A 12,902-nucleotide genomic window follows, 5' to 3' on the forward strand; every position below is an offset into this window, starting at 1 on the left:
GCTGCTTTGGCTCTATCAGCCTTGGTTTGTAGTCCTATGGACCTGTCATCTTGTTATTTATAGCCTGTCCAGTGTTGTCTCAGCTCTGAGATTGCACCTCCTGTGAGAACAGCTTTCTGAAAGTATGCTGGAGAACTCCAGCTGACCTATAAATCTGTTCATGACTTAAAATGTAAATAAAGAATTTAGTTTCTGAAGCAAAAAAACTATTGTTTTTCAGATAATTCAGAGATAGGGCAAAAGCAGAGGATGAGGTTGAAAGAACATGGTAGCTGTACCTGAACATGCTTGAGATGCTATTTGAGGGGGAAAATGGTGGTAAATCGAACCAGAGATAGTAAGATATTTCAGCTGGAGGTGAAGATAGCCGTGAGAGTGTGCCTTTATGCGCCCTGCATAACAACCTGAGGTTCTGAATTTGAAGAAAAAGTTTATGAAGATGCTAGAGGAAGGGGGTTTAGAAATGGAGATTGGTAATTAAGGTGAGAGTAGAAGTGGTATCTGTAAGTCTAGGTAAGTACTGGCAAAGATTTAAAAATAACAAGGATTAACTTTGGGTCTTTTTTAATGTATGAATTTGAGCCCTGAATAATATGTTTACAGGCTTGAGACAATCCTAAAAGTCTGTGTCCAAGCCAAGAGACTGAGTCAAACGTGTTTGAAGTCCATCAACAATAGATACTACCCATAGGAAATTGCGTTAAATTAAAAGCAACTTAAGCAGATACAGACCTACTAATAGCCCATGTTGTTGTATTAGAAGTATGACTAGATGTTTTAATGTTCCCTTCAAATCTGTGCACTGCAGGAATTATATAGACATGTGTATCTGCAGTAAAGAAAGTAGTATTTGTGTTTGGGGGAGAAAGTGGACATTTTACCCTTCTGGAAGGGAGCAGTTGTAAGTGTTTGGAATCTCTTTCTGTAGAGACACAGCACTTAAACTCTGAAATATTGCTGGGTCTGCTCTCTCTCCTCCTTACCAAAGCACAGGCTTATACTTGACATGTCATTTTCTTGACTCTATAGCCTCCCTTCTCATGCTGTAGAGTTAATGAAGACGTAGTTGTTACATACTTGGGTACATCATACGATTTCTTTTCTACAAAATGCTATTTCTTTCTGAACATCTTAGAATGTTGTAGCGTTGTTTCAGTGGCGTAGTCAGTCACAGGAGGATAGAGATTGGCAAATAATTTGCAAGTTCTCAGCTCGTGATTTTTGTTGCAGTGTACTTTGTATCTTGAAAGGCTCAATCTCTCAGTTTTCGAAAGGTTTGCCAGCTGATGTGTTTTATCGTTAAATATATTCCTGTCCATAATGAAGTATTTTCCCCTGAAAACACTAGCCCATTGTCTTTAAAAGACACTTTACTCACTGCTACCAATTTCTTGTAGTTAATAAAAATTTTAGAGGTCAGGAAAAATCAAATACCTTTACCAGAGTTGCTTTTTGTAACAGACTGCTTTTAGTCTTATGCACTGCAAAAATGCTGATTGTTAGCTGTATTGCTGAAATCTGTTGGATGAATGCTAAACATGACTTGACTGTGAAGTGTGAGACAAACCACAAATGCTCTGTCAATAACTGAGGCTTAAAGCCTCACAAGATTTTGGATAAGTAACCTTTTCTTACACATTGAGGAACCAGGAGAAAAGCTAGAGATGACAAGTAAGTTTGGAATATCTATTAAGATGTAAAATAAGCTTAACATTTATATTCTACAACCATATTAACAGCTGCCTCTTCTAATGTTGCCCTGTAGAATGTAGAGATTTCATTTTTACTTAAATAGTGTGGTACCAGTTAGTGTATTCTGTAGAAAAGATGACTCCTAAAGCAAGCTAATTAGGATTTTGTGGTAAAAGTCTAAGGAAGTGTAAAGCTGATCTTACCAATGACTCTTACTAGTAGAATTAAGGCCTGTTGATCTTCCAGATAATTATTGGTCTTAAATCTTCACTGCTGACGATATATTATGTAGTAAGATGTCAAACAGGCCATATGTCTCCTATTAAAGACAATATTGCTTTGTCCTGGTGTGGAAGAAAGTCATAGCTAAGAATGGATTTTGAAAGTTATTTAGGGAAAATTAATTATTAGGCACTAAATTGTTCTGTGAGAGTGCCACAAACTTAGTGGCACTAAGTGACTTCAGAGAAACATTTGATGGTCACATTCTGGGTTTGTAGAACTACTGTCAGGTTTCGCAAATTATTTAAAGATTCTTTTATCAGGGCAATGTTTATTTCTGTTAATCATTCTTGGCAAGTCTTTCAAATTCAATATCCTTTATGTAATTTAAAATACTGATGTAAAACTAGCTTGGCTTTAGGGTTGGTCTGTTGATAAATAGATTATTTGAATTGGATTATTTTAATTGGTGCTTTGGAAGGAAGATCAGTATTATCTTGATCTATGTTTCTTTAATATAATCATTTTAAAATGTCAAATTCTTGTCTTATGCTGTTCTGGCCTTGTTAAAAGAATACCAAGTTTCGGTATTAAAAGACTTCTGATGCATTTTTAATCCTTTAATTTAGACAATTGTCTTTTAAAGCTTTAGGGCAAGATCACTTTTATTCATAAACATATAGAACTTAAGCTACACAGTGGCCGTTTCTTGGGGAGACTCCTTTCGTAGAGGGAGTTGAAACTGTGGGAGGATGTGACAGTGTAATTGTAGAATTACAATTAGAATGAGACTGTTAATTCACTATAACAGTGCTGTGCTTCCAAGAAGTTTAGAATTTTGATTTTGAACTGTTGAACAAGTAGCAGGGTAGTGTGGGTAGTAAAGGGAAGGAGAAGCTGAACTGTTTCAGTATCTTATTACAATCTTTATTACAATCTGATAATGTAAATGTTAGTCATGCTGAAATGCTTTTCTGAAATGGGCTTTTCCTGCTCCTTATGTTTTACTTGGTGACTTCTCTTTTTTTTCCCCCCTTCTCTCTCTTTTTGTTTTTTTTTTGGTCTGCTTTGCAAAAATTCTATTTCTTGCAATGCAGGTTGATGTTATCACCTTGAGGGGGGCAAGAGCAAGACTATTAACCAGGGGAGCATCTCCTAATTCTCCCCAGATTTTCTTTTGAAATGCATCTGCAGTATACGCTACATACAGAGAGGTTTTGGTACCAAGAAAAAAACCAAACACTAAACCCTTTTTCTGTTTTAACTTTTGGATATTTTAATGTTATTTGTGATATCTTTTTATTAAAGGAAAACCAGAAACCTAATCTTTAAATGTAATGCTTTACCTTTGTGATTCTTCATTTTAGACTAGGAAAACGAGTTAGCCTAAAGTGCTTTAGACTGCAGGTCTTGCTTTTTTCTTCTGAAATGTGTCAAGGTTTTTTGTTATTGTAGGCAGTGTATTGTTACGGTTTCTCTTTGTTGCCTGTCCATCTGACTTGATGCCGTAAATGGAAAAGGATTGAAATACACATGGTTGGTTAAAATAGTGATGATTTTAAACAGAGATTAAGATTAATACCATCCACTTAGAGTTAGAATACATACTTGGGATTGCTCAAAAAGATTATGAATTACAGTGATTTTGAGACGTGGGGAAGTGCCTATTGTCTCATCTGGGAAGAAACATTTTAATTATAACCTGTTATTTACAGTATAATGTACAACTTTTTATAACAGGAGGACAGAAAAATTATGTAGTTTTAGTGAGTTTTTAATTTTATTTGCAAGCCCTTCTGCCATTTTCTCTGGTATGCTTTACTTTGCCCCACTTCATTTTTCAGTTTATAGTAAAGCATGATAAATGTCATTAAGGCAGTAAAGATGTATTTTCTCCCGATGCATCTAGAAAAGGTGAAAAATTTGCAAAGGTGACATTAACGTATATGATGACACTGTTAGGTTTTGGAACTTTGTACTATAAGTGGTTTTTCCCCACAATTTATGTATGCATTTGTTAAGCATCTGTAGGTAAACTTGCTACTAATTGACAGAAATTTCCCATTTGGAAGGGAGCAGTCTCAGGGAATCAAAGGGGAGGCCATTTGTGTCATGGAAAAGGTTAAAAATGAAATGCCTTAGCATTGTTGTCAGATTAGTCTTCCTAGGAATAGAGCAGTCTAGGAGGCAAATCACATTATTTGTTGAGTTACTATGTTACACAAAGCTGCTCTTCCTTATTGAATTAGCAGCTGAAACGCAAGGTTAAGGAGCTGTTTAAGTATATTTACAACCACTGTCTTGTAAAAGAAACTTTAAATTACTCAATCTTATTGGAAAGTCCACCGCATGAAGAATTGTACTTCTTTACTAATGATCAAAAAAGGTTTAAACCCTTTTCATTAGTTTACTGGACTGCATGAATGTATATAGTAACATTTGCGTATAGTGATAGAACAGTACTTACACCTTAGTTTTGTTTATCTGTTTGATGCTGTAAATTATTGTTTAGCCAACCTCTATTAAATAATAGTCTAAAATGGTGCAGTTTCTTTTTCTGTTGAACCACTTTAGAGTGATTTAGAATATATGGGATCGTATGTTGTACATAAAAATGCAGTGCAACTTACAGAATTACACACATATATACATAAATACACATATGTGTATAAAAATATTTTATAATGGAATTAAGCTCATTGTCATCTTTAACTGTAAAAATCAGCGGCTTAGAACAGCTACTTTAGTTCTTGTACAGAATTTTTAGATACAAGAAACTTTTAAAACCCACAAAATAAATCTTAAAGTACATATTCAAGATGAAATATGGAGAGAAGATTGTATTCAGTGAGGAAAATTAGGACAAACCTGACAGTTAAGCACAGTAATTAGTGTTGATGTAGTAACCTTTTACTTGTCTAATTTTTTTTCCCCAAAGTCATACATTGTGGTCGACTGCAAGAAAAACTACCTATTCTGCTTGGGTAAACAACAATGGAGCATGTAATAAGGAAAATGTCATTGCCTAAACCATTGAAAAGCAATGTGAAACCATCAGTATAAACTTTCTGGAGTTGCATACTGATGTAGAAAATAGATTGCCACTCTTATGATAATTCATTATGCTTGTGTCAAGACATCAATATTTCAGTTACTTTAGTTAAATAAAATCATGTTTTGAATGGAATTGCTAATAATCTTATTAATCATTTATCTAAATCATAACAATTAGATTTCAAGTTAAACTTTAAATACTGTCCTGAAACTTTTTTCACCATAGGTGAACCATTATTAAAATGGGGATTGTGAAGAAAAATGATCCTGGAAATAGCAACCCAGAACTACATACATGCATTGTCCTTTCTTCTCTCTACCCAAGCTTTTAACTTACTTTTCTGTGATCTTTCATGTTTCCTTTGTCCCAAACGTAGATGTAAAAGCCTTTGACTTGAAAATGTAATATATCAATGTCTTTAGTTGAACATTTGCATTTATTTCCAGGAACAAATGATGAGAAAAAAACAAGCAATGCATCTTGATGCACGCTATGTTACAATGGTAGAAAATGCATATTACTACTGTAATCCCCCTCCAGCTGAAAAAACTGTGAAGAAAAAACGTCCTCCTTTGCAGGAATATATTCGTAAGCTTCTTTACAAGGATCTCTCCAAAGTCACCACAGAGAAGGCAAGTCCTTTTGAAATCTTTAATACAGGTTTTACTGGAAGTGATATAGTACCTACAGGGTTTGGGGAGGGTTATAATTTTTTTAATTGCAAGCAAGAGAGATCAAGTAGGAATAAAAAAATTTTAAGATAGCTTAATTTATTTTATTGGAATGCATAGAAGTTCCATTCATGGACCTGTGTTCTCCACAGCGTTAAGTGCTGCACAAATATAGAATGAAATGAGAATCTTTGTGCTAAGTACCTTGTGTTCAGAGTAAGAGATAAAAGGCTACAGTTAAATACAGACTGTAAGAGCAAGGAAATTACAGAACAGATTTGGACAGCTTCATTAGTAGCTAGAGAACAGAAGTTGGGTTACATGTATGGAGTTTTCCATAGCTACTGCAGATCTGGAGGATGCTTGAAAAAGAGAATGAGATTGCTTGCAGGTGCCTACAGAGATTTCATCCCAGCTGAGAGATGTGGGGATGACAGTGAGTAACCTGTTACTTTGCCTGCTAAAATGTTGTTTGTCTTAAAATTTGGTTTAGGTCCTGAGACAGATGCGCAAGCTGCCTTGGCAGGATGCGGAAGTAAAAGACTATGTTATATGCTGTATGATCAACATCTGGAATGTGAAATATAATAGTATTCACTGTGTAGCCAACCTCTTAGCAGGGTTGGTCTTATACCAGGAAGATGTTGGAATTCATGTTGTGGATGGAGTACTAGAGGATATTCGACTAGGAATGGAGGTAAACAACTGACATTCTTACTAAACTATATTCATCTACTTATGTTGAAAGGAAAATAGTAAAATAATCTTGCTTAAAGAAAGGTGTCCTTGAATTCTGGGTTGTTGTTTGATGACTTTTTTACCTCAGTTATTTGCTTTGTGTGGGTTTATTTAAATTAAAAAAAAACAACACCCCCAAAAAAACCCCAGCAAACTGCAGACATTACTAGGATAGTTGCTGTGCTCCCCTTGTAGTAATGGCATACAATTTGTTCTTTCACAGTGTAGTCAGATTCATGCACCTTAACTTTGGAGACTAGTCCATATTTTGATAGGTGAATTTACAGGAATTATCTGGGCAAGATAGAGTGTGTGCTAAATGTATGTGAACTTTATAATAACTATTAGTTGACCAGCTTTCATAACTACTTTTTAATGTTTGATTTTGTTAGTGTATGTAGCCAGAAGTAACCATCTGTAATTATAACAAATGCATCAATTTTTGTATACTACTTTTTTCTTTAAAAAAAAAAAAAGCAAACCAAAACCCCACCAAACAACAAACCTTTTACAAAGATTCTGTTGTGTCTGCATGATAAAGTGATTTTTTTGTTTTCTTTTTTGATAAAGGTTAACCAGCCAAAGTTTAACCAACGGCGGATCAGCAGTGCCAAGTTTTTGGGGGAGCTTTACAATTATCGAATGGTGGAATCAGCTGTAATATTTCGAACTCTGTATTCTTTCACATCATTTGGTGTGAACCCTGATGGTAGTCCTAGTCCACTGGATCCTCCAGAGCATCTTTTCAGAATCAGACTAGTTTGTACTATCCTCGATACCTGTGGGCAGTATTTTGACAGAGGATCCAGCAAACGTAAACTTGATTGCTTCCTTGTATATTTTCAGGTATGCTAAACTAAATTCTATGTAGTTCTGTAGATTTCTCTAACAAGCCGAACATGAGTCACTCTGTTACTTACATTGTTTTCTAGCACTATAGTTCTTAGAATCCTGTCTGTCTGATAGCAGTTTTATTTTAAAGTGATTTATATGTAGATGTTACTGTTCCAGCAAAGTTGCAGGACACTGGGGTAGCGGTAGATTCACTGAAGGGTTTGGGTTCCCCCCCTTCAGGGGATCTCAGCAAATGGGAAAATGGGCTGACAGAAACCTTGTGAATTCCAGCCAAGGTAAGTATCAGGTCTTCTATTTGGGATGGAATAGCTCCATGCAGCAATACTGCCTGGTACTGACTACTTAGCAGCTTTGCAGGAAAAGGTCTGGGACTCCTGTACTGTATGAACATGACATAAAGTTTTTCACCATTAGGGTGATGAAGGCCAACAGCATACTGTGTTGTGTTGGCAGGGGTGTAGCCAGAGGTTTGAATGATTTTTTTTCTTTTTTCACTTTCCTTCTTGGCACTTGTGAGACCACATCTGGAGCACTGTTTCCAGGTCAGGGCTTCCTGGCAGATGAGAGGAGAGACATCAGCAAACTAAGCTGGGTCCGGTGGAGGCTCACCAAAATGATCAGGAGGCTGTCAGTGCTCACATTGTGGGTTTACTCAGCTTGGAGAAGAGAATGCTCATTAAGTTGCTGTCCTCAGCTAATAGTGTTTGTAGAGGAGGAGTCAGAACTTCTCAGGTGTGCACAGTGAAAGGATGAGAAGTAATGGTCACAAGGTGCAGCAAGGAAAGTTCTGATTCAATAGATGTAATGGGGGGGGGAAGGATTTCGTAAGGGGGGGGGGAGGATTTCATGATGGGGGTGTTTAAACACTGGAATGTGTTCCTCAGAAAGTGGGGAATTCCAGCCCATGGAGTTCATGCTAAAAATCTTTGGCTTTTAATTTCTTTGTCTTTCTGCTTCTCTCTTCAAATTGTACTAAAACAAGGATATTTTTAAAAAATAGGTGATAACGACTTATTTCAGACCTCCAGAATGGATATCCTTCATCTGTATACAAGATGTAAAATGATGTTTTGAAGTACAGCATGGTCTTGTTTTTAAACCCAGAATAAACTTGTCAGTGAAAAAGTCATTGTATTTTTGTTACACCTTACGGTTTCAGACAAGCGTTCCTTTTGACCGTGTCACCTTTTAAATAAAAAAATCTGTTGCTTGTATGTTGTTTTCAGATGTGATTTTTGCAACACCTTTGTTCTTGGATTCCACTGTTAGGTTCACTTAGGATCAGCATTTATTTCTTACACTTTTATTTTAAAGGGTATGTGCTAATTTATTATGAAGCAAACTGTATCAGTCACTTCATGCTAGCTGCAGTCTTAAAAATTTTGTGATGTTTCCCCCCTTTTCCTCATAATATGCCTTTGGGGGAATTAATTTTCTTGAAAATATACAGAAGAAGGAGTTGAAAGCTGGCTGGTCAAGCGCTCATCTCTCATAGAAAGAATCTACCCTTAGAAGGTGCTTTCTTTTCAGTGCCTTTTTGCTCAGTCTTCATACTTCTGGCAAGTGTTATGATAAAAGGATCATGTTCTTAATGTTTGTGATACCCAGTGTTACCAAACAGTGTTTAGTGATATCAAAATATCTGACAGTTGTATGAAATAGGAGAGCAGTGATGTGAAATCTTTTGCGTTTTTTACTGTACAAATATAGGTAAGCATTAATAACTTGTATAGTTTATAAATGCCATTGTGCATATAATTTATTTTAATATTTTGTGTTCTAGCGGTATGTTTGGTGGAAGAAAAGTCTGGATGTTTGGACAAAAGACCACCCATTTCCTATAGACATAGACTATATGATCAGTGATACTCTGGAACTGCTGAGACCAAAGATAAAGCTCTGCAATTCTCTGGAAGAAGCTATCAGACAGGTGCAAGACTTGGAACGAGAATTCTTAATAAAATTAGGTAAGAAAGTGTACAAGTGAAATGAGTTGGTTTTGATAATTCCTGTATTTCTTTAAATGGTCTTTTGTATGGTGGTAATGATGGGTAACTTGTTATTTGCATGGTACAATCTTTTTAGTCTCATGATAGGAATATTTGTGTAACTTCTTTGCATTTCTCTCATCACCATGGAGATCATATAGACTCTCCATAACTCTAAAGTGATGAATTATTTTTTTTAAAAAAAGTCAATACCAATACTGTTAATATAGTAGTATTTGGAGTGGGAGAGTGTGTCTGTTTGTAGATACATTATATTAGTATATGCAGTAGTATGGTGCAAATGATGAGGAAGAAAACTGAATATCATCAGAAAACTTTAGAAAGCATGCTCTACTACGAAAAGCAAGTAGTATCTGTGCACTCAGTTCCTGCAGCCTGTTGGTTGGTAAGCACTGATGAAAACCAGCTTGGTCATTTTGGTAGATTGGTTGCTTGCAACTCTGTGTTCCTTCCCCAGTTCTGGATTTCACCAAAGTTAATGTGTCAAAGTAAGCATTAGTTTAAGACTACAAAAATCTGGGAACAGATTTTGCTTTTAAAACACAATCAGGTACCTTGAGCATTACACTTCCTTTGGAATAATTTTGAATGGACTTTACATTTCAGTAGAGGCCAGAGGGCGATTTCCTTTTCATGAATTAGAGCTTTGGTTAGATTATTAAAGGTTTTTTTTTCTTCTTAATATTTACCTTTTGGCAAGGTTCCATGCTAGTTTGTAGTTCTTGCTAAGATTACAGTAATATGTATTTATAAATCTTGCTGTGTTAAAAATCAGTAATTCCTGGAGAAAAAGGTTGGGTTTGCAGTACAGCTCAGTTGACAAAATACTGGTGTGTATCTTAAACTATCATTGTCATATTAACTTTTAGAACTTTTTACAAATCAGTTCTTTCTAATTATTGAATAGTACTGTGCTCATTTCTCATTAAATGGAGTTGTTTTCTAATCTTCTATTTTTATTTGAAGACAAGATTGTTCATTAAAAGCTTTCATATGTAAATTTTACACTATTTAAGTGTTAATTAGAGCCTTAATAGCACTTCATCTAGTTAGACAAATAGAATTTTTAAGAATAATCCTTTAATCCAGTTGGATAAGTATGTGTAAGAGCCAGGTAAAACATTGCAAATTCTGTTTTACGTGGAATTTGTTTTTTAATATGCTGTTTGTTTAATTGACATGCCTTAAAATTACCTATGTAGTAATGTAGATAAAAATTTCCTTATGGTATGATCTAAATACCAGCTTTTATGCTTTCCAAATGATAACCAAGAAGCAATTTACAAGTAGTGACATAAAATGTAATATTCTTTTGAAAGACACTTGGCACTTCTCTCCTACAAATGCCTTGAAAAGGTTATGATGATAGGTGCAAGCACGTCTGAAGGAAATGAGGTTTTTAATACTTGAGCAAAAGCTCTAATAAATCTGCAGTTCTTGATTCAGTTTGTCCCCACGGTTTCCCAGCCCATGGACAGTAACACCAAGAAGGTACTGTGCAAAAGACCATGGTGTGCTTTGCTCTTTGTCAGTCCTAAGTGTAATTCTATGCAGAACAGTGGGTGGCTTGTTGCCTGCAGAGTGTGCGTTTGGGACTGACTGTTGTTTCCTGTGCTGCTCTGGTGGGTTTCTACCAGTAAGAATATAGGGTCATTCAAAAGGAACTTGTGCATAATTGTGGAGCAGCACGTGCTTTGAAGAGCCCAGTATTAATAAAGGGGGGGGGGGGGGGGCGGCGGTGCAGAAGAATGCTTTGAAATGTCTGGAATATGAAGGAGGAAGCATATGTGTGTGTTTACACAGAACTGAAATCCTCAGTAACTACCATAAAACCGTATCTACTATTAATTCTATTTCTGAGTTTTGTTTAATTTGAGCATTGCTCTGAAAATTCACCTCCTTCTAAAGCTGATCTTTGTGATGTTAGTCAAATTTTTGTCAGAGATCTGGCTGTGTGTGTCTGCATATTGGATCTCTTAAAGACAGCTGGAAGAGAAATAAAAAAAAACCCAACAAAAAACCAATGAGATATGCCCTCAGAATCTAGACTTCTGCTCGGGAATTGTGTACTCCTGCATTTGTTCTTTGCATATGGAGAGAACAAACGAGGAGTGGCATGAATACAGAACTGATGTGTTCATTTGCTCTCCAAAAGACTTTACGCTAATGGCCATCCCCAGGTGTGGTCAGTATGATGTCAAAACATGAATGACGAACTGCATAGTGACTTGTATTGACTCCTTAGTAAAATCTTTCAAAAATTGCTTGCTTAGTTCTGCTGTGTTGCAGAAGACTGGTATCAGCGTTGCTTTGTGCTAGCTCAAACCATGATCCTCTGGAGGCTTAAGTGGCTTTGTAAATCAATGAAACCAAATTAATAGAATGTATGAGAACAACAGTGTATGTGCTGGAAGCTTGTTCTGTTTTGCATTGGATGACTAATTTTTTGCAGTGACCGTTCTTGAAAAACAGATTGATTCCCCCCCCCCCCCCCCCCCCCCGAATCAGAACCATGCTCAATTCTTAATACTTTCTCTGAAAACGATTCTGATTGAAGTCTATTTCTAAGACTAAATTGGACACTGAAAGAAGCTAAAACTTACTGTTCACTGCTGTGGGAATGGTATAGATAAGGGTATTACACTGAAGGATACCTTATTAAAAGAAAGCAGAGGTTTAGGGAGCTACATTTGGTAACGTGCACACAGAGTAAACCAAAACGTCTTGAGAGACAGCAAGCAGGACAGTAAGGAAAACTAGAAGATGAAGTAAAACAGTGAAAGAACTATCAGTCCTGTCTGCAAGTAGGGTGAGCATACTAGATAATACTTTTGGAAGAGACTGGTTTCTTAAAGACTTTATATATATACATCCTCGTAGGTTCAAGTGCAGCCTCAGAGCATGAAAAGAGGGTCAGAAAGTTTTATTACAGTCTGAGAATATAGTTGTTTCGAAACCTGTAAATTGGCAGTAGTGTGAAGTACTGTAACTAAGACTGCAGGGTCTTGATGTGTTCTGTGGTTCTGCTGGCTTTGTAGAGCATCTATAACAGTGCTTATGTTTCACTAAGGTTGCACATTTAGTTTGTGGATATTTTGAAGCAGTTTGCACAGTGCAGCATCTTGATTCTGTTTTATGGGAGACTTTAAACATTCTTCATAACGTTTTCCTCCTTTTCTGGCAGGGAAATTATTACCCTTTGTGAGTAAGGTAGCTATATAGAAAATGTTTCATTCAAAAGTCAAGTATTACAACCCATTGGAAGTTTTAATGTTCAGTAACAATGGACTTTTGCAGTGATCTTCCACATATAACTTGAGCGGTTATATGTGTTCTACTTCTTTCTCTTTTTCCACATTTCAGGAATTGTAAATGACAAAGATTCCAAAGATTCCATTACAGAAGGAGAGAACCTGGAAGAAGATGAAGAGGAGGAAGAAGGTGGAGCAGAGACAGAGGAACAATCTGGAAATGAAAGTGAAGTAAATGAGCCAGAAGAAGAGGTGAACTTAATAATTTACTTGCCTTGCATAAAAAGAATGAGTAATCGGTATTTTGATTACTCATTATTTTCTGAAGCCCTTCTATCTCATGGAGTTAGCAGGTGAAATGTGGGTGTGCACAACTCATTCAGTACTCCGAGGCTATTTCCATCCCAGT

General features: G+C 36.1%; 1 protein-coding gene across 3 annotated transcripts in view; it reads left to right on the forward strand.

The window, feature by feature from the left end:
- UPF2 (UPF2 regulator of nonsense mediated mRNA decay) overlaps window positions 1-12,902 on the forward strand; it is a 68,075-nt gene that overhangs the window by 33,053 nt on the left and 22,120 nt on the right. For all 3 annotated transcript variants that reach the window (XM_037387453.1, XM_037387454.1, XM_037387455.1), the window contains exons 12-16: window positions 5,416-5,601; window positions 6,134-6,337; window positions 6,949-7,224; window positions 9,017-9,200; window positions 12,606-12,745. In XM_037387453.1, the coding sequence (XP_037243350.1) occupies window positions 5,416-5,601; window positions 6,134-6,337; window positions 6,949-7,224; window positions 9,017-9,200; window positions 12,606-12,745 (990 nt within the window). The remainder of the gene's footprint in view (window positions 1-5,415; window positions 5,602-6,133; window positions 6,338-6,948; window positions 7,225-9,016; window positions 9,201-12,605; window positions 12,746-12,902) is intronic.

The sequence above is a fragment of the Falco rusticolus genome, chromosome 5, assembly GCF_015220075.1.
Source record: "Falco rusticolus isolate bFalRus1 chromosome 5, bFalRus1.pri, whole genome shotgun sequence".
Classification (NCBI taxonomy): Eukaryota; Metazoa; Chordata; class Aves; order Falconiformes; family Falconidae; genus Falco; species Falco rusticolus.